The sequence below is a fragment of the Drosophila montana genome, unplaced genomic scaffold (assembly GCF_035044405.1).
Source record: "Drosophila montana isolate Dmon_TW-CO22-7 unplaced genomic scaffold, ASM3504440v1 contig_2_1, whole genome shotgun sequence".
NCBI classification, from domain to species: Eukaryota; Metazoa; Arthropoda; class Insecta; order Diptera; family Drosophilidae; genus Drosophila; species Drosophila montana.
Genome location: NW_026997875.1, coordinates 1,018,263 through 1,039,718, shown reverse-complemented (window position 1 = coordinate 1,039,718; position 21,456 = coordinate 1,018,263). Strand labels below are relative to the sequence as shown.

Sequence of the window (21,456 nt, the reverse complement as noted above, 5' to 3'; positions counted from 1 at the left end):
AAATTAAGTTGTTGTATGGAAAACTTTTTTGTTGTTCAAGATATCTTAACCTTACTCAGCATTAACTCTTTTCCCTGTGCTTCTGAGATACGAGCATTATGAAAAGATTGGGTCTGCAAGGGTATTAAATCTTCGGCGTGCCGAAGATAGTCCTTCTTTCACGTTTAGATTAAATTGGTATCAGATAGAACAGGAACATTTATGGCATTACTTTTATGATGTGTAAATTTTTATTTATCAAAAACTGGGTTTTGTTTCGCGTTGTGTTTGTGTTAAGCTGTAATCCTTTAGAGGAAAATTCAAGAGGTGGATTACATGTTTTGCAGGGAGAGGCAGTGGATTATGACAGTGGAAGTTGTTGCTCCTTCGCCTCGCTAGACGTAATTATTTTTTGGTATCTTTGCTCACTTTTGTTTCGACATTTAGATTAGATTGCGTTCCCAAACTGAACTTGGGGCTTTATAGCGAGTGGGGTTTTCTATTTGTGTTAGCGACTTAGACTTAATTATTTATTATTTAACTGCTACTTAGTACGTAAACGGAGCTGTGCATCTAAGGAGCGTAGGTGTCGTCGCGCGGACGCCGACGATATTGGCGCGTGCCGGCGTATTGATAGGGGTTCCGATAGTTGGGCTGACGGTTGTAGTTGGCCGGCTGTGGCTGCGGCTGCGGCTGACGTACTGTTTGCGGTGCCGAACGGAAATCGACGCTCGGATAGCCGCCCGACCAGCTGGAGTACGGAGAAGGCGCTGGCGCTCTGGCGCCAGCCGAAGACGACGACGACCAAGAGCTCGAGCCGGAGCCCGAACCGGAGCCGGAGCTGTATGTTGAGGAAGTCCGTTTGACTGTGAAGAAGCTATCGCCACGACGACGACACACAGTGCATCTGAAAGGCAAACACGATGAAGTGCGATCCTTGTTCCGTTTGCCGGATCTTCCACTTACCTGCTAATCTTGCTGGTTTGATCGGCCTTCAATGTTTGCTGGCGCGGCTGCACAAACTGATCCTGCTGCTCGATAACGGCCAGCCAGAAGGAGGCCAGCGCATCGTAGTAATTGCAGCGTCCATGGCCGTGGCACTCGATGACGGGATTGGAGCGGAACTCCTCCAAACAGGAGCCGGGCGAGACCAGATTTTGGCCTATGCCGCCCGTGTTATCCATGGTAGTCTGTGTCGAGCAAGCAATAGAGATTAGGCTGGCACCCAAAAACAGGTTCAAATCCTCACCATATAGTAACTGTAGCCGCTCCACATCTCCTCCCAGCCGCCGGGACAGTTCGGTATGGACATGGACTGCGAGTGCAGGGCAATAACTCGAGTTGAGGTCTCGCACACGACGCAGCTGCGGGCATAGACAGATTATGGGACAGATCAAGGGAGAAGTCTGGCGGGTCTCGTGCTTACCGGGAAATGTACTTCATGAGGTCTCTGGACTGAATGGGCGTCATGGACATGGGCATGGGCTCCGCGGTGGATAGCCACAGGCTGTCGTCGTTGTTCTGTGCATAGTTGCAGACGTTGTTGAAGTCGCAGAACATGTAGGGCATCGTGGTGAAGCGCATCAGACAGGAGCCGGACTGGCCCAGATCCTGGCCGACGGCGCGACTGCTGGCCACATTGCCAGACAGCGAGTAGCCCTCCCACAGCATGTTCGTATTGGCCGGGCACACGGGTATCTGCACGGACTGCGAGTGGCGCGTGAAAATGAAGCCACGGCTCTTCGGTGGCGGCGGCGGTGGCGCTGGGTCACCCGGCGCACCGCTCTGACCTTGAGCTCCAATGCGTCCGGTCAAGCCCACTGCACCAATGTCGCCGCGTTGGCCCTGGATGCCGTCTGGGCCTTGGTAGCCCATCTCGCCCGCATCACCACGATATCCAACAACACCGCGTAGACCGATAGCACCCAGAAAGCCGGGTGCACCAATGTCGCCCTGCTCACCCTTGAAGCCATCCAGGCCGGGCTCGCCACGATCGCCGGGACGGGCATACGTGTAGGAATAGGTGACACCAGCTTCACCCTTCTGGCCGGACAGACCGTCGACGCCGTCGATACCATTCCAGCCGGCATCGCCGGTAGGGCCGCGTGGTCCGCGCGGACCAATGAAGCCGGTGCGGCCTGGACGACCACTGAAGCCTTGTTCGCCTTTGGCGCCATCGTAGCCGAGTGCACCCTGCTCACCTCTGTCGCCGGTGTCACCTTGTCTGCCCCAGATGGCAAAGCCAGCTTCACCCAATTCGCCCTTTCGGCCGGTATTGCCGCGTTCGCCTTTAATTCCAGTCAGGCCGTGCAATCCATTGCGTCCGGGCGGTCCGGGATAGCCAAAATCGCCGGGTGGACCGGCGGGACCGATGCGCACAGGACCCTGAGGACCGATCTCGCCGTTAAGTCCGTATTCGCCCTGTTCACCGGGTGCGCCCTTCGGGCCATAGCGACCTGGACGTCCGGCAAGCCCGTCATAGCCTTGGTCACCTTCGTCACCGCGTTCGGCATTGAGTCTTGCACCGGGAACGCCCCGCAAGCCCTTGTCGCCCTCTATGCCTTTGGGTCCTGGCAGGCCATCAAATCCAGGCTGACCCCCGAATCCGATATCACCGGGCTGGCCACGTGCACCACGGTAGCCCGCAGCACCGACCATGCCGGGCTCTCCCGTCGGGCCTGTCTCGCCTGTTAGTCCATGATCTCCGGTCTCACCGCGGGTATCTTCTATGTTGCCAAGGTAGAGAACTTCGCCAACATCACCGATGTCACCCCGTTCGCCGGTTTGACCCGTGCTGCCGCTTAGACCATATTCACCGGCCAGTCCTTCGTCGCCCTGCAATCCTGGGGCGCCTGGGTAGCCAACATCGCCGATATCTCCAAATTCACCGGGTGCGCCCGTGAGTCCGACTTCACCAGCTTCGCCTTTGAGTCCGGCAGCTCCATGGCGACCGGGGTAGCCAGGCTGACCATCATCACCTTGATCACCGATTATTCCAGGCTGGCCATAATAGCCAATCTCTCCGCGTGCTCCCTTCAAGCCATGCAAGCCGGGCAATCCGTTGCGACCGGGCGCACCAACCTCGCCCTTAAAGCCCTGCAGACCATCAGAGGCGGGCAATGAATCGCCTGGTGCACCGCGCTCACCCTTGAAGCCGGGTGCTCCATCGAAACCAGGTGGGCCCTGCCAGCCGCCATCACCCTGATCACCCTTGATGCCGCTGTAGGCGGACACGCCCTTGGCACCGCGACGTCCCGACACACCTTGATCACCTTGCGCGCCCTTGACGCCGGGCCTGCCAGGCACTCCGGGGTATCCGAAAGGACCGATGTCTCCGGTAACACCTACAAAAACAGAGACCACACATTTAGCCTTTCGGAAGCATGAAGAAAGGGTAAACAATATAAACCTTTGAGTCCAAATTCACCGACTGCGCCGCGTGGACCTAGATCGCCAGTTCGTCCATCAAATCCAATGTCGCCGCGATCACCCTGCTCGCCGGGAATACCGGCCAGGCCAGAGGGACCCGGCTCGCCGGGATAACCGGCTGGACCTGGATCGCCAACTCGGCCAGCGCGTCCTGGATATCCAATACTGCCTTTGGCGCCATTCTGGCCGAATTGTCCGGGGAAGCCGACCTCACCCTTTTGGCCCTTAACACCGTGCAGGGCCACGCTGCCCGAGCGACCAGGCTCACCCTGTCGGCCAGGAGGTCCAACCACAATGTCGCCACGCTGTCCCTTGTTGCCGGGCAGACCTGTCATACCCATGAAACCGTCATCACCTGTCACGCCCTTGCTTCCCTTCGGTCCGGGTCGGCCCCTGGGACCGGGATAACCGATTGGTCCCTCGTCACCAAGTATGCCCTTAATACCTGGTCGGCCAGATACGCCGATCTCTCCAGGCAGAATATATTGACCAGGCTCACCACGATATCCTTTGTAGCCGGTCACGCCAGGCGCACCGGGCTCACCGTCTCTACCAGGCTTGCCAGGCAGGCCGTGTAGTCCATAGTCGCCATTTTCGCCCTTATAGCCCTTGGCTCCAGGTGGTCCCACGAAGACTTCGCCGGGAATGCCCATATCACCCGTTATGCCTTTAAGGCCAGGCTCGCCAGCCTCGCCCTTGGGTCCGCGGAAGCCAGGTTCGCCGGGATAGCCAACATCTCCAGGCTCACCACGGTTTTCAATTATTTCACCGGGATGTGGCTCACCCTTGTCGCCCTTAAAGCCTACGCTGCCAACATCACCAGGCACGCCCCTAGAATAGAAGGAATGTCACAGTTAAGACTTCAACCCGAAATCATTAAAGGAAGTAGCTTACTTTTTGCCATTGTAGCCGGGCTCACCGGTTAAATAGAACTTGGGTGTGGTTGGCGGAGCACCTGGTTTACCATCGCGGCCATCGATACCTGGTGCACCATCTAAGCCGGGTCGACCTGCGTCACCGAAGTCTCCACGAAGACCTGGCTCACCCTTGGCTCCGCTTATGCCGTTCCATCCATCTTCACCCCTGTCACCCTGGGCACCTTGCTCGCCGCGTCGTCCATTGTCGCCATCGTCACCTTTTTCTACCACCTTTTGGCTGCCGCTGTACTCGATGAGGCCGGGTGGACCTTGCTTGCCGGGGCGACCGACCTCACCGGGAATACCGGCTGAGCCCTTCATGCCCTTAAATCCTCGCAAGCCGGGCTTACCCCTGGTACCCTTGGGTCCGCGTGCGCCAGTGATGCCGCTCATGCCGCGTGCACCGTGTTCGCCCGGATAGCCAGCATCGCCCATTAGGCCCTTAAGGCCACGCGGTCCGGCATGGCAAATGCCACAGTCATCGCCTCGTATACCCTTGTCACCGGGGAATCCTCGCAGGCCGGGACGGCCATCAATGCCAGGTCTGCCACGTCTACCAGGCGGACCCTGAGAACCGGGTGGTCCAACAATGTTCAAACCTTCACCTGGCAAGCCCTTGTCACCGGGCAAGCCAACATCTCCACGATCGCCACGATAGCCATCTACGCCGGGAATTCCGTTTTGGCCAGCTTGACCTTTTGGTCCGTACAGGTTGAGGCCTGGGCTGCCTTGGTAGCCAATGCGACCCGGAGGACCAGCCACGCCGGGTGCACCTTGTGGGCCGGGTGGGCCCATCAGGCCGTAGTCACCCTCCTCGCCTTTCTCGCTGCGTCCGGGTGGACCACGGTTGCCACTAAGACCTTCATCTCCGGGCGGGCCGGGCGGTCCCTGAGGGCCACGACGACCTTGCTTGCCGGGAATGCCATTCAAGCCCGGGTTTCCAACAGGTCCGATGTCACCCTGCGGTCCAATCGGGCCAGGCAGAGACCTATCCAATGTGGGATCGTAAATACCGGGTGGTCCGACGGGACCCTGAATGCCGGGCATGCCATCGAAACCGTCCTCACCGCGCTCACCCGGCCGACCGTCTTCGCCATCGTCACCATTGTAGCCCGGAGCGCCTTTCACGCCCTTATCACCGGGACCACCTTGGCCACCATCACGACCCGGCTTGCCACGGTCGCCACGCTCGCCGAGATCGCCTCGGGCGCCCGGCAGGCCATCTCGTCCGAATTGGCCCGGCTCGCCGAATATGCCGGGCGGACCGCGCTCACCACGTGGACCAGCATAGCCCTTGTAGCCCTTCAGGGTTTCGTCGTAACGCAGAGCTCCGGGCTCACCCTCGCCGGGCTCACCCTTGTCGCCAATGACGCCCTGCAGCATTGGATAGCTCTCAGGCACGCCCATTTCACCCTTGTAGCCCTGCGGACCCTGTTCGCCCTTTCTGCCTTCAATGCCGGCGAAGCCAATGTCGCCCTTATGACCGGTTGCGCCGCCAAAACCAGGCTGACCATCGGTGCCATCGGGTCCGAGCTCACCGCGATTACCCTTGGTGCCCTTGGAGTTGATGCCGCCCTCGCCGGCATCACCAGGTGAGCCAGGCGAACCGGGCTTGCCCATGGGTCCACGAGAACCGTTTTCACCCGGCTGACCTGCCACGCCCTGATTACCGGGTCGACCGTCGCAGCCGTCGATGCCGCGCGGTCCGGCAGTGCCATCATCGCCGGGAAAGCCCTGCAAAGTGTGAATTGCAACCAAATGGCACAGTTGAGGTTTTCAGGAATACTTACGCGTGCGCCCGGAAAACCAGTCTCGCCTTGCGGTCCAGCATCACCCTGGCAATTGAAAGGAATCACTCGTATTAGGCGTATTGGGTGGCGCACTGGAACTTACCCGATGTCCCTTTTCGCCCTGTTCGCCATATTCGCCAAAGTCGCCCTTCTCGCCGAATCGTCCGGGCGGTCCAAACGGACCCATATCACCGGGCGAGCCCTCACGTCCGGGCACGCCCTTCAAGCCAATCGAGCCAATGCGTCCCTTGATGCCCTTGCAGTCGCACAGCGTTGTGTTGCATTCCTGAAATTAGACCAACGCTTAATATTTCTATACCATTTCCATCTATATTCCACACGATCTACAACTAATTGAATTTCGCGACAAGAGAGAACGAGCCTTGATTGCCATTGATTAGCCGGGCATCGAGGCGATCTGCCGTCATCATTTTTAATTGAGTTCCATAGATTTGCAGACCTAGCAGCATATCAACTGATGTCAACTGACTGTCCTAATTCGAAATTTAATACTATTTAGGTTTTCCAATGGAAGAGCTCTTCGATTAAGTGAGAATGACAGATCTGGAGTGGAGCATAATATTGAGAGGGTATTTAAATGTTGTCATGAGAACTTTACTGCACCCATATATATTCTTGATCAGCATGAATCTGTTTTTTCTTAAATTAGTCTCTCTCTTGATGAAGCTTCACAGCAGTCCGACTTTCGACTGCATTATAAATATATAAGTCTGAGTAGCTCGAAACGTGCTTGTACTTAAGAAGGTTAATCGCCAAAGAAAAGTTTATTAATTTTCATAATTAAAATTTGTTGCATTAAAAACAAATAGAAATTTTTCTTGATTTCAGAATATTAAAATTTCTTTTAATTTCAGATAATGGGAATTTCTCTAAACTTTAGAAAATGGACATTTCTGTAAATTTCTGTAGTCTTATGAAAATGAAAATTTTTCTGTATATATTAATTTAAGAAAAACAAAATTCCTCTAAATTTTAGAAAATTGAAATTTCTTTACATTTTAGAAAATGGAAATTTCTCTAAATTTTGGAAAATAAAAATTTCTGTTTTTAAAAAATTAAAATTCCTGTTAATTTAAAAAAAAATGTTTTGGGTAAATTTTATTTTTTCTAAATTTTGGAAAATAAAAATTTCTGTTTTTAAAAAATTAAAATTCCTGTTAATTAAAAAAAAATGTTTTGGGTAAATTTTATTTTTTCTATTTCTTTCTTTTTTTCTAAATGAGACAAATGTGATACTACCCCTGAAACATAATAAATATCTTAAGAAAATCGAATAACTATAACATATAGCTCCTATCGAAACAATTGTTGTAAGCAAAATTTGCTCTTGAAAAACTTTTCGCATATTTAAATAAACTGAGAACCCGCAAATTTGATGCTACTTCGAAAATATAAGCTAAATCTGAGCGCGAACTTTGTTAAAAGTTATAGCCTAGCATAAAGAGTTTTGAAACAATTTGGAGAACATATCGTAATGCTGCAAGAATCTCAAGGATATGCGAGAGCCAGCTGCAGCGAATGGGGCATAGTTAATTGTTAGTGCAACTATTTTTAGTTGCGGTCTTCAATTAGGAGCAGCGCGTGTAACTGATCCGACGAAATCGCACACTTAATGGCCTGGCATTCTATGCTCGATGCACTTTAGTTATTCCTTCCCGATTTAGCCATTAGTCATAACAATAACAATAAGCGGGTGCATGCCGCCGCCAAGATGCGTTCGTGCAGCGTGTGGCAAGTGCGGCACAGCACAAAAATTTGCTCGCCAAATGGCGCAAAAATTAAATGTTTGCTTTAATTGCACAATTTCCGTTTGCAATGAGATAATCTTCCATATATTTTTTTTTTTTTCCATTGTTGCCCCGTCCACACTTGCAACAGCAGCTGCCCCGCCCTCGCAGCCGTAGGGGGCAAGTGAGGGGGGGGGGGGGGGGCGCGCATAGAACACGGTCATTGATGCGCTCAGTGTAAATATGTATGTAGCCCGGCGCAGCTAACAAAACACAATTCCCAATACAAATAATATTCGAAAATTAATTTTGCACAAAACAAAATATATAAAACTCAACATAAGATTTATGATTCGGTTAAATTGTTTTAGGTCATGTTCGAAAACTATCCAGAATACAAGTTCCTATATCTATATATATCTTCAAAAATAAGTCAATAAATATTAAAAGTAATTATTATAAAATTACAATTTATAAAACGAATAATAATATTAATAATAATAATTATACTAATGATAACACACAATAACAATAATAATAATAATATTTATAAAAGAAGGATAAAAATAGTAATAATAATGATAATACTAATCATAATATTATTAATAGTAATATTCATAATACTAAGATAATGAAAGTTAATGATAATACTAATAATAATAAAAATATTAATAGTAAACTGAAAATAATAATATTAATAATGATAATACTAATTAGAATCATAATAAAAATTACAATAACAATAACATTAATAATAAAAATTATAAAAATAATTGAAATAATGAAGAATAATAATAATGATAATACTAATAATAATAAAAATATTAATAATAAACTGACAATAATAATAATAATAATAATAATAATAATAATAATAATAATAATCATCATAATAATAATAATAATAATAATAATAATAATAATAATAATAATAATAATAATAATAATAATAATAATAATAATAATAATAACAATAATAATAATAATAATAATAATAATAATAATAATAATACAAATATAAATAGTAAACTGACAATAATAATGATAATAATAATAATGATAATGCCTATGATACTAATGAGAATGATATTAAAAATTACAATAATAATAATAATATTGATAATAATTATAAAAATAATGTTAACACTAATGACAATAACAATAATATTAATAATAAGTATCAATCGAATTTCATTTATACCTTTAAAAGTTAAATTTGGAATTTTGAATCAACAAAATTTTGAACAAGTAAAAGATCAAGTAATAAAAGATGACTTATTATATTACTGTTTCAAGTAATATAATTTTTTTTTTAATATTTTATATATTTCAAAATATCCGTCTGGCATCAAGTGAACCCAATCTCCAAATTCGAACCCTGCCTCAAACTTCCTCCTCAAATAATCGAAGAAAATGTGGAAAAACAAACAATATATCATATTGAGGAACTCGATCAGGCAGCTATTTTTAGTTGGATTCATCAAGTACATTAAAGTCATGCTGCGGCTGTTATGTTCCTCGACTGAGTATTCTAGAATTCCGGAGCACATAAACCCATTTTGTAATGCCTTCGACCTCCAGGCAGTCGAAGTGCTCATTAAACAAACGCATTGCTCGTTAAATTTCTCGCTGACCAAAATACATTTTCCACATGCAATGCAAATATTTTGCAATTGGAAAACTTACTCCAGCCAAAATGTCCAATTGCATTAGGCATTAGGCATTAGGCATTAGGCATTGGCGACATCTGTACCGATAAAAATCAACGTTATAAACATCCTTAATTTGTTTAGCATTTGTTTTTGGCGAATGCGCTTATTTATAGAATTGACATAATTCGCGTTTAGTTTAAAATCAAACAATTTATGGACCACGTTCATTAAAATGACTCTGAGCGTCGCCCATTTTTCACTCTAAGATGAAACACAAAATACAAATAAAAGAACCCAAAAATTAAACCGCACACATGTTGCACGCATGTTTCCAAAAAAAAAGCAAAAAAACAAAAAAAAAGAGGCGAAAAAATTTTGTAAAAGAATTGAGTTTAATGTTTGGAAAATTAGTGTCAAAATTTGGTGGCGTGCAAAATTTACAAACTATATGAAAACTATTTCAAATGCTAATAAATAATTGAGTGCAATTTTCTGCTGTACTCAACAGTTTTTCCCAATCAGAAACCAATAGCAAAAAGTTCAAAGCTAATCAGAGAAACGCATCGAACTAAAGCGGGGACTTCCGAGAATTAGAGATCAAACCATCTGCTAACAAAATATGCGCATGACGTGTAAATCACAAAATCGGAACGTTAAACATAAACAATTCAAATCAAAAAAAGAAGAAGAAGAAGAAGAAGAACTATCCAACAATATTTGAGATGAAAAAAAAACGATCTACAGCGTGTGGTAAGCCAGAAAATAATAAAATGGAAGAAAAAAAGACGAGAAAACGCAGACGAAGACCAAAAATAAAATTCACAATGCATGTGCCAGGTGTATGTTGTGTGTGTGTGCTTGTGTGTGTGTGTGTGTGTGTGTGGGGGTATATGACTGTTTGGCATAGTTAACCCGTAAAACAATTGCACTCAATATCTGGAATATGTTCGAGTTGTTCATGTGAAAAAAGAATGCAGCTCGATAAACACATTTTGAAAGTGACCCGCGAAAAACAATTCTGTGCCCAAAACTATTTATAATGATGAGAAATTCGAGTACAATTGATATATATAGATAAGGATTGTTCAGATGCATGGAGATGCAATTCTTTCAGTTATACTATTTCAAATGGAGATAGGCAGAGGAAATTTTTGTATTATAATAGAATGATCTTTTTAGCTTGTTTGACTTAGGAGATACATATTTTAATCTATTCGAAGTTATATTTTTGCTGGTTTGGCTTAAACGATCAAAAGATCTAAATCTAATCGAAGTTATGTTTTTAGCTCTTTTGGCTTATTTAAATCTTATCCAAGATGTATTAATCATGAACAGATCTCTAGAACCATTTAAAAATACTTAAGAGTTTGTAGGAGAAAGGATTATTTTAGACTCGTTTTCTAACACTCATTTTCACACGTTTTCAACATACGTTATCTAACACTCATTTGCCAACACTCGTCTTAGAGCACACGTTTTCAAAAGCTACGTTACTAACACTTGTTCTATAACACTCATTTTGAAACTCTCGTTTTTCAGCACTCGTTTTCTAACACTCATTTTTAAGCACACGTTTTCTGACACTCATTTGCTAACACTCGACTTAAAGCACAAGAGATCTAACATTCGATTTCTAATACTCGTTTTCTAACATTCGTTTCCTAACACTCATTTTCGAAACTCGTTGTTAACACTCTTTTTCTTACACTAGTTTTTAAGCACTCGCTCAGAAACAGTTTTTTTTCTCAAAATTATTTAAGCTATATATTAAGTATGTTTGAATATATTTTCTGGCGTAAAATCTTAAAGAGTATAAAAATAGTCTATACATATATATCTTTTGTATATATGTGCACCTATATCTGTGTACACATATGTCTTATTAGATTTCCATGTAAGGCTTTAGAGAAATTCGCACTCAGCTTACGCCCGTTTCGCTATAAAGACAAGTTTATTGGGTAAAATTTCGTGTCGACCCAATATCTGGTTAGTAATATGATTTATCTACCTGGTCGACCCGGTCGGTCAAGGCTATTGTTTCTCACGCAAAAGTGATACCTGTCAAGTTCATTCAATCAATTGCCCAACCAAATTCCAAATGCAATTTTTTCTTCGTCAACCAAAATGGAAATTTCTGTTTGCATTAACAGGTTTGCGAAATGACAGCTCTGCAATTTCCTTGAACTTGACACTCGAAATAAATGCACACAGCTATGCGCCACAGATATATATATTTATATATACATATATATACATATATATATTTATATATATATGGGGGCTACAACAGCGGACGGTCGCAGACAGTGCACCAAGTGGTTTTATGTGAAAAAAAAAAACAAATGAGCGAGCATATAGAGAGACTTGCCCGATTTTGTATTATTATTATTACGAGCTCGACATAGTTGTAGTCGAAATTGTCGGCGTCAGCAAGGAGAGACACAGACCCCGAAAACGGTTGGGAACGAAAAATATATATATATATATATATATATATATGCATATAGCTTAGGGGCACGCGTGTTCCCAACCAGATCTTATGGGACTCTCCGTTGAGTTGAGCAGGTTAGGTTTGGCATATATGGAACGGGCGAAGCTTACCAAGCAAAAATTGCAGGGTCTGTCCGTAGAATGCCAGAAAGACAAAAAAAAATGGTTAACAGCGAGAAATATGTTTAACCTATAACCAAAATACGAGTCAATGTTTGACCTAAAGAAATAAATATACCAATGAATAAAGGGAAAAGTTTAATTAATGATAGTTTGTTTAGAAATGCAAATATTGCACTTTTATATTCCGCTGTTAAATCATTGTTGGCATATGTTGTTTAAATGAATATGAAAAGTTCAGGTACAATTGGAATAGCATAATAATATACTAATAAGAATAATGTATTAGTAAGAAGAACAATAGGAAACTTCATCATATGACTAATAGTTTTTATTCACTTCAAGTCCCTATTAAGTTTTTTTCTAAAAAATGCAAATACAACTTAATTTGGCTAAATTATTTCCTCCTGTGAAGCTCTTAAGACTTACAAGGCGGTTTATCCCGCTGTTAAAAAATAATAGCAAGCTTACAATCCATAGCATAGACAATCTGGGAGCAATAAACAATGTCTATTAGCAACAATTAAACTTTTCCGGCCAAGAACTTTGGAATTTTGGATTGGGCTAACACCTAACCCAACTTTGGCATGTGTATTTTATTGGTTCTATAAAATGATTCTATTATATGCGTTTTACAACACTTGAATCGAATAATTTTTTGTAAATTATGTTAACTATATTTTGAATAGATTAGAATATGTTTTTTGATAGAGTAAAATATAAAATATATATAAATATCTAATATATATGTATATAAATATATATTTGCTTCTCATGTAGAGCTAAGGATACATTTTTCAGGCTTTTTATCACCTAACCTAACTTTGTCAAATGCATTTTTCAACTTAAGAGCGACATGCCAGGAAGCTGGGCAATTGTTGCCTTGACAAGGGAATTGCTTCTCTTTTTTTAACTAGCGTAAACGAAAAGGGAATAATGCCCCTTCAAAAGCTGCTTGCTACGCCACTGGCCAGGCGAATTGCACGTGGTGTCTGCGATGAAAAGCGATCGCAAAAAACGTTTGCTATGTACGTGTGCATGTATATGTATGTATGTGTGCAATATATATGTATATATGTGTATATATGCATATATAATGTATATGTAATCTGTATGATGTGTGTCAGTGGCTCACTTGAGCGCATTTACACATGTTAACGCCAATTGTGAACGCACTCTCCCTCTCTCTCTCTCCCTCTCCATTGCTCTCTCTTGCTCTTTCTAGCTATGCAGCTAAGCTGCAGTTTAAGGTCAAAGTTGTCAGGCCCCCGCCCCCAACGGCAACCCGCCAGCCATATCAGAGCGCAAAGCGGCGACAATTGGCACACACACCCACGCTCAACTAGACCCGGAGACGACGCTCCATACATGTGTCTATGTGTGTGTGTGTCTCTGTGTGTGTGTGTGTGTGTGATCCTATGGGCGGTGCACGTGTAAGCACGAGTCCATTGGCCTGGAGGAGGGGTATCTAATGACGCGCCCTGGAATTCACAAGTCGAGTTCCGTTGAAAAATAATTATGAAAAATATGTTAATGATATCCATAAAACGCGATTAACATACACAAGTGTGTGTGTGTGCAGAAAATGCAAAGCGCAGCAAAAATTGAAGAAAAAAAAAACAGAGAAAAAAATGAAATTGAAATTCTAAAATCTCTTAACATGAACTTAGGCAAAAGCGAGTAGTCGCAATTGTATTTAGTTAAGTCTCGCAATCTGCGCTCAAGTCGGCGCACAAGATGGCGGCCAAGCGGCCCGGATGTGGCACAGAAATGTGAACAAAAAATAAAACAGATGAAAAAAAAAAAACACAAAAACAAAAACAAATTGTCATACTATATAGTACACACATATATAAATCATGGCTGATAAGGCAGCGAGCGCTAAGCGCTGACAGATTTTTCTTGGGCATTTTAATTAATACATTTTAATTTGGCATTAAATTGTACGCTCCACACTTTACATAATATATATATTATATATATATATATATATTTAAATATATATATTATACATATCGCGCATTTCAGCTGAGCTGCGAAAATGGCGCGCCTGGACAAAGGGGTTATCTGTTCAATTTGAATGCGAACTCTTTGTTGGCCTTTCGTGGCACGGAGACCAACTGCAGCTTCTTCAGCTTGTCGGCTTTTATGCGAGTCCTGTCACTCGATCGTGCCCCGCAATTGACCCAAATGCGTCAAAAGTGATCTCAAATTGCAACAACACGCGCCATCAATCAACATTTGATGTTCTACAGCGAGCTACGAAAGTGCAAAGCTGTGCATCATAAAAGCGTTTAAAGCATGCCAAGTGCAAGCGGCTAGCGAATAGGCGACTAACAGGATACCCTTGCGCTAGATTTAACATGCATGGTAAAAACTATCTACATAGCACATTATGGCACTTACATTCGCTAATGATCTATTGACAAAATACTGAAATAACTTTGATCTAATGCTCTGTTGACATAATACTAAAATAACTTTTAAGATAGCCGCACGGTAAATATTTAACATGCATTGTAAAAACTGTGAGATACTTTACAAGCCGATTCATATATTGTCTTTGCTAATGATCTAATGACGTAATCCCAAAATAAATTTCAAGTTACCAGCAAGATAAATATTTAACATGCATTGTAAAACTTTTTTTGTAAGGAATGTCTTTTATATCGAGCTGAATTCATTTACATAGATTAACATTTATACTATTTGCGCGTTTCAATAAGCTTTTGTTGAGATAAGTGTGTAATAAATTTTAAAATAATTTACAAGGCACATTTGCCATGCATTGCAAAAGGCATGTTTTGTATTGCAATTAATATAGAAAAAAAATTCTTTTTAAAAATTTAGTAAAATAATATTTGAGAATTTCTCAAATGTGTAGAAATTTTTTCTAGCTGTTTGATATTTGCAATGAGTATAGCCCAACTGGTTAACGAGTACAGGGTATGTTTATAAAATTGTATATGGAACAAACATATGAGCAACGTGTGTGATTGACATGAAAATTCATGCCCACACACACACAGACACACACACACACATACGCGCACACAGGCCATAGAGCATAATGAATGCACATCTGGACTGGACTGCGATTGGGACTCGGCCTGGCCCGCTGCCTGCTTTATATTATTTGTTATTGTTGTTTGTTGTTGCGGCTCTTGCTATTGTTGTTGTTGTTGTTGTTGCAGCGCTCTTGCAGCATGACATCATTTTTTGACATCATTTAGAAGCGTGAAGACAACGCCAAGAAATCTGCACATGCACACGACACGATGCGCACATGGAGACTCGAGCAGCGAGAATCACAGCGAACACACACACACACACACACACACACACACATTCGCACACACACACACACTGGCACACAGCTAGAGATAGAGCCAATGCTAAAATTGCCGCTCGTCCAGTTGTAATCAGTTTTTTAATAGTTTGTTGTTTTTTTTTTTGCATAATTGTTTAGACAGATGATAACTAATTGCCGCGCACTCAAATTACGTGTAACTGACACGTACAGCGGCACTCAAACTGTGCTGGCTCTAAAACTGTAAGTTACATTTGCATGTGTGCTTGTTAAAGTTAACAAGCAGTTGCTTCTAGTTAAAGTTTTGCAGCATTTCTAATAAGACTTTTGTTTGTTTGTTTTTGAGTTTTCAAATGATATTTAAGGGAAGGATTTTTGGGATAGTTGCAAATGGAACCGAGATTAATTAGTACATAGTAGCCTGGGTTTGAACCGACGCATGGGTTTGAACCGGTGGAAAATTGGGCACGCAAGACGAACCTAAAGACGGGGTCTGGGTGCGAACTGTGAATCGAACTAGGAACAATTTTCCTTGAATTTGCTAAAGCTTTCTAATGCTACCCTAGGACAATTGTAACTAAAGGAATATCAATCCTAAGATGCTCTAGGTACCGAAGATCCTTTATATATTTACAATAATAATTATAAAGTGAAAAGAAAAATAATAATAATTGCAATAGCTATAGTATACTTTAAAGGAATAATTGGGCTATTTGATATGATATATGGATATATTGTACGATTCTAAACCTAAATCCTGAACTTCCATGATGAACCGTTATACGAAACGATTCAAAGTGTTCATAGAGGTACTTTATATATACGATTTGTCTTCGTTCGATTGGATTTTCAAAAGTCTTCATAGAGCTACTTCATATAAAACATGTGTGTCTTTTTTTCGATTCTTTTTTTTCATCGTATTTATAGAGATTATTCATATAAAACATGTGATTGTTGCCTTATCTCGAGTGAATCATATTATTTGGCTTGTATTCACATCGAAAAAGTGCATTTAAAGCTTTTTGCATATTTCTATATTATACAAAAATCCCTCTATATATTTACAGCTACAGCTCAGGTTCAGATTCCGGTACAAGAGATAGTTAACAAAAAAAAAAAATGCTGCCTTGCCTTATCTGAAGGCTGTTAACCTTATTGTTGACTTATTCAATGCTTTCGCAGTTAAATAAACTATTTTAGATTGTTTAAAACAAAAAGATGAAACACAATTTTGAAGCGAGGCATATTTTTAGCAATGACGCTAGAGACCGACAGATATGCACACACATACATACACATACACATATATACATATATACATACATACACAAATTTATGTGCTCTAATGAATTTCAATTTGAGAAGAGCTGCAACTAAATCAAACTGATAACAACAACAACAAGAAGAAGAAGAAGAAGCAGACGGCAAGTGAGTCCGCGTCTGGGGCTGGACTCGAAGATGCCTGATAACCCAATTTCTTGAGCTTTAAACACAATGAACACAACATCAAATAATCGCTTTAATTTACAATTTTTATTCACACTGTGCTGCGGCTGCTGTTGCTGCCCCTAGTTGCAAGTGCATATATCACTTATACGACATGTTGTTCATATCTAACTCTCTCGCATAATTTCCGCATTCAGTTGCAGATAAATAAATAATTGAGTCAAATTGAAATGCAACTCGCCAAACAATTTTCGAGATGCACGCAAATAAACTTCAGTCATAAAGAAAGGCAAGTGTTGTTGTTCTTCTTCTTCATCTTCTGCTTGTTGTTGCTGTTGCTTGGGGGGCCCCGTTATGTCTACAGCTGGTCAGTGATTTATGCGCTGGGGTCAGCCTAAGGACTGAGCTAGCGACTGAGATCAGGCGAATGCCTTTGCCATAAACAAAGTCAAGCCAATGCAAATGAAGCACAGCAGAGCGAGTGAGAAAGAGAGGGCGAACGACAGCCGCACTATGGGAAATTTGTGGGAATTTGCAGGCATAAAGTCCTATGGTCTTGTGGACTTTTTCAGCATGCAGTAAAAATAATAATTTCGCTTAATTATTTCAGCTCGGGCGTTAGTTAAAATAAGAGAGAAATACAAATATCCTCTGAAGCTTACATTTAATTTTGGTTTAACCCAAAACAACTTACTTCATTTAACAGATTTAATAATACCACAGAAAGTGTCAAAATTTCCCATGGTACAGCAGCAGCAGCTTCATTGAACAACAGCAAAATTTTAATTCCAATACGAAATGAGGCAGCCCGTCAAAGACAGCCGCAGCTGCGCACCCGGCTCTCCCCTTCACCCATTTACCAATCACTTGAGCTGCTGCTAATTGTCGGCGGCAGAAAAGAACACACACGCACAGATACTCATGCCAAGCTAAACTGTGCATAAGAAATTTCCCTATAAAAATGCGTTCGAAATGGCTTGTTTGTTTTTTTTTCTTCTTATAGGCAGATGCTGCAGCCGCAGTCGCTGCTGATAAAGTACATTTATCAAAATTCATTCATAGAAAAGGCAGCCGCAGTCGCTGTCGCCGTCGCCGTCGCTGTCGTCAGCACCGGCAATGGCAGCAGAAAGTTAAGTGCAATCGCTACACACACACATTCACATATACTCGCACACTTGTTGCGCTCGGTGCGACCGCGCGCGCGCTCTTAAATACGCAGTGGCTCTCTTGCGTGGAGCGCGCTCTTAGAAGCAATGCAATGAGCTCGCGCGCGTGTGTGTGTGTATTTGAGTGTATTTGTTTGTGGGACGGAAAAGGAAATCACATTTCTGTTAAATGTAGCGCGAAAAAATAATTCTTGTTGCTAAACGCAAAACCAGTTGGCGCACAGTTTGACAGCCACTGAGCAGCGCAAGCCAAACAGTAGCAAAAAAAAATAAATAAATAAGATTATTAATACATAAAAAAAAATCAAGTTTTAACGTTTCTGCGGTTTTCATCGCTTTTAGCCACAAGACGTTGACGCTCTCACTCAACAGTTGCATTTGCAATCGGAGTTCGCTGCGAATTACCATGGCATTGACCACGTAACCGAGTGCGAAAATAAGTTCGACTCGAATTACAAATGCCATCAAATGCGGCTCCGCTAAACACGTGAGTCGGCTAAAAAAAAAACTGGCCTGAAGTGTAATCATTTATATATATATATATTCTTTTGCCATTTCTTTTCATATTCCCTTTTGCGCACAAATCCTACATGGCCCGGCCCATGGAAATTTTGGACGGCCCTTTTCCACACATTTTCCGCACGTGGGTATGTTCAAATTTCATTCGTTTTTCATTGACATTTTAAATAGACTTTGAAAGCTGAAATAGGCTAAACCACATTTTTACGCGCATTTTCCGATCTTGTGAGAAGTAACAAACACTATACATATGAATTTTCATACAGATCTCGGAAAACGACAATAGCTTGAAAACGATTGGCAACTATTTTCGCAACATTCAGATACAATTTTCCAAGACCTCGTGCACGTACATCAAAATAAGTGAGTCTGGTAAAAAATGCAACACTCTAGCTCTAACAGTTTGGTCAGTGTGCTCGCCATCAATCAACCAATCATTTCATGTATCAATCAATCAATCGTTCAGTTATTCAATCAGTGAGAAGAGAACAGAAAATGCGAGTAAAGTATACAGTTAAACATTCTAGCCCTAACAATTTGTTTAGTTGGCTCGTCATCAATCAGTCTATCAATTAATCAAGCTATCAATCAATCAGTCAATCATACTAACAGTGAGAAGAAAATAGAAAATGCGAGTAAAGTAAAGAATTCAACATTTTAGCCTTAACAATTTGGTCAGTGTGCTCGTCATCAATCAATCAACCTATCAATATATCTATCGATCAGACACTCATTCAATCAGCGAGAAGAAAATAGTTTTATATGTAAATGTAGAAGATGCTGCTGCTGTTGCCGCTGGCGCCATGGCAAATGTCATGTTTGGGCGATAGCCTCTGGCGTTGGCGACACTTTAAAAATTCTATTTTCAATTCGAATCCACAAATGTCGCAATCAGCAGACTGGGCGACATGCTATCAACCATCAATGCCGCCAACATAGCAATAAACCTAATTAAATTTGTACGATTTCGATTTAGTTTTTTATTGTGCACGGCTTTGTCTCAGCTTGATAAGAAAGCGGAGCAACATATTTAGCCTTAGCATAGGACACAAAAATAATTTCAAATTGGAACATGACGAAATCGTTTCTTATTTTTCAGTTAAATTCGCATTTAGTACAAATATTCTGTTTAAAGTGGAGCTTTAGCTAAAAGCTTTGCGAGCTTTCGCTTAAAGCTGAGCTTTAAGCAACTCTTCTATAAAAACTTTTGGTCTAAACATGAGTTGATTGGCACATAAGAAATTTTGAAAAAAAAAAGTGTAGCATAGTTCAAGGGGCAACCGAGAAAATATTACTTTAAATGGCTTTTAAAATAAAAAAACCAAATAAATAAACTTTTAAAACTACCAAAAACAAAACTTTGAAAATTAAACAATATTTAAAATTATTATAAATAAGCTTAAAGCGCAAAGAATAAATAAATAAATTATTGCCCGTAATATCTTGTTGGACTGTCGCATTTATTTGAGTTCTATTTCTTGTTGATTGCTAACCGGAAATATTCAATGGCAATTTTCGAATTGTTATACAATGCTCAGCACAAGAAGGAAGGAAGACCCGAGGGTTATCGCCGATTGATAGCACGCGTTAACCTTTGACAGGCAGATTGCCAAATCTGAAATGTGATGACAATTATCTGCGATGACATAATAACACTACGCCCGACACCAATTGAACTTAGGGTGGATCAAGGAACCCACCAAAGAGCCAAGCTTAAAGCAAAAAAATAATACGAACGAGCTCTTTAAGAGTTTATCAAGGCAAATGAAGAGTTGCCGGAAATATAATGTGTATGCAATAGACTGTAGAAAATATAGGGAGGAGGGTGTGGGTGGCGCGGGGGGGTCGCATTGTGTTTTGGATGATTAAATGCAGCAAAGCTGACCTAATTTTCGAACTTGTATACATATAGTTTTTCATGTAGATTAAAGCACAGTTATGAATCAGTTGATGTGCACGGGCGAAAAAGTTCGAGAATGAATGCAATACAGTTTGGCAAGCACAGTATGCCATAAGTTTGACAAACCAAGACAACAGTTTGAGCGGCATTGCTACAAATTTATGCTATTTTCATATGCTAACAAAAAGTAATTGATTTGATATACATATATGTATATATTTTGTATAATGTACTTACCTTTGCCGCCGCAAAGGACACAACGCTGGCAAACAGATAGACTGCGCCTAGCACACCCGAGAGACCAGCTAGATCTCTGGGCAACATCATGGTGCCAAGCCTGACCACAAGTTTGGAGTGGAACTGGTATTGGAACGGGAACTGGAACTGGAACTGGACAAACTTAAAATGTCACTGCGAAAACACACACGAAACTGCGAAAAATAAGCATTGATGATGTGTGATAAGAAACCGTTCAAAAATTATATACATATATATATATTTGTGCAAAAATTTCGAGTCTTCTTTTTCTTTTTAGAAATATTTGGAAATTTTTTTTTTTGAATAATTTTTTTGGTGTAATTTGAATATTTTGTAGTTACTGGGCGAACTAACACAAAATGCTGCTGCGTGCGGGTTCGCCACTTGATTTGCTGTGCTGCTGCGTTCGTCGAGCACAACACACTCCCCACATGTGGCGATCGTCAAGCGTTCAAAATGCTACTAAAATCGGTCGGCACTGAAGAAATTTGAATTCGTTTGCCGCCAGCGACAGAGTCGTGCGCCGTTCGTTAGCCTTCGGCTCGCGTTCGGCGCACGCACACACTGACAACGCTCGGTGTGCTTGTGTTGGTGCGTTTCGTTTCAAGCGCTTGGGATTGGGCTTCTGGATGTTTAAGGGGGTGGGGGTCGGGGGGCTGCACAGCCTGTTGAATTTAGCACTTTGTTGCCTTGAAATGAGGAAACGACAACAACAACAACAACAGCAGCAGC

At 42.2% G+C, this 21,456-nt stretch overlaps 1 protein-coding gene across 1 annotated transcript; it reads right to left on the bottom strand.

Annotated features, from left to right (window-relative positions):
• Nucleotides 1-207: 207 nt before the first annotated feature.
• On the bottom strand, nucleotides 208-21,194 carry vkg (viking). Its single transcript, XM_064684821.1, has 10 exons — nucleotides 21,079-21,194; nucleotides 20,704-20,897; nucleotides 6,219-6,401; nucleotides 6,116-6,160; nucleotides 4,303-6,059; nucleotides 3,389-4,239; nucleotides 1,406-3,323; nucleotides 1,229-1,343; nucleotides 946-1,169; nucleotides 208-886 (listed from the first exon to the last, which is right to left on the bottom strand). The coding sequence occupies exons 2-10, from the start codon at nucleotides 20,791-20,793 to the stop codon at nucleotides 553-555; spliced, it is 5,517 nt and encodes a 1,838-aa protein (XP_064540891.1). The 5' UTR covers nucleotides 20,794-20,897; nucleotides 21,079-21,194; the 3' UTR covers nucleotides 208-552.
• Nucleotides 21,195-21,456: the final 262 nt, after the last annotated feature.

Bases quoted from the DNA above. Each gene is read 5' to 3' on its own strand.
- vkg (XM_064684821.1), bottom strand. From the start codon at position 20,793: ATGATGTTGCCCAGAGATCTAGCTGGTCTCTCGGGTGTGCTAGGCGCA. The intron at 6,161-6,218 runs GTAAGTTCCAGT...TTCAATTGCCAG, and splicing joins AGGGCGAAAAGGGACATCGG to GGTGATGCTGGACCGCAAGG. The intron at 1,344-1,405 runs GTAAGCACGAGA...CTATGCCCGCAG, and splicing joins CTCATGAAGTACATTTCCCG to CTGCGTCGTGTGCGAGACCT.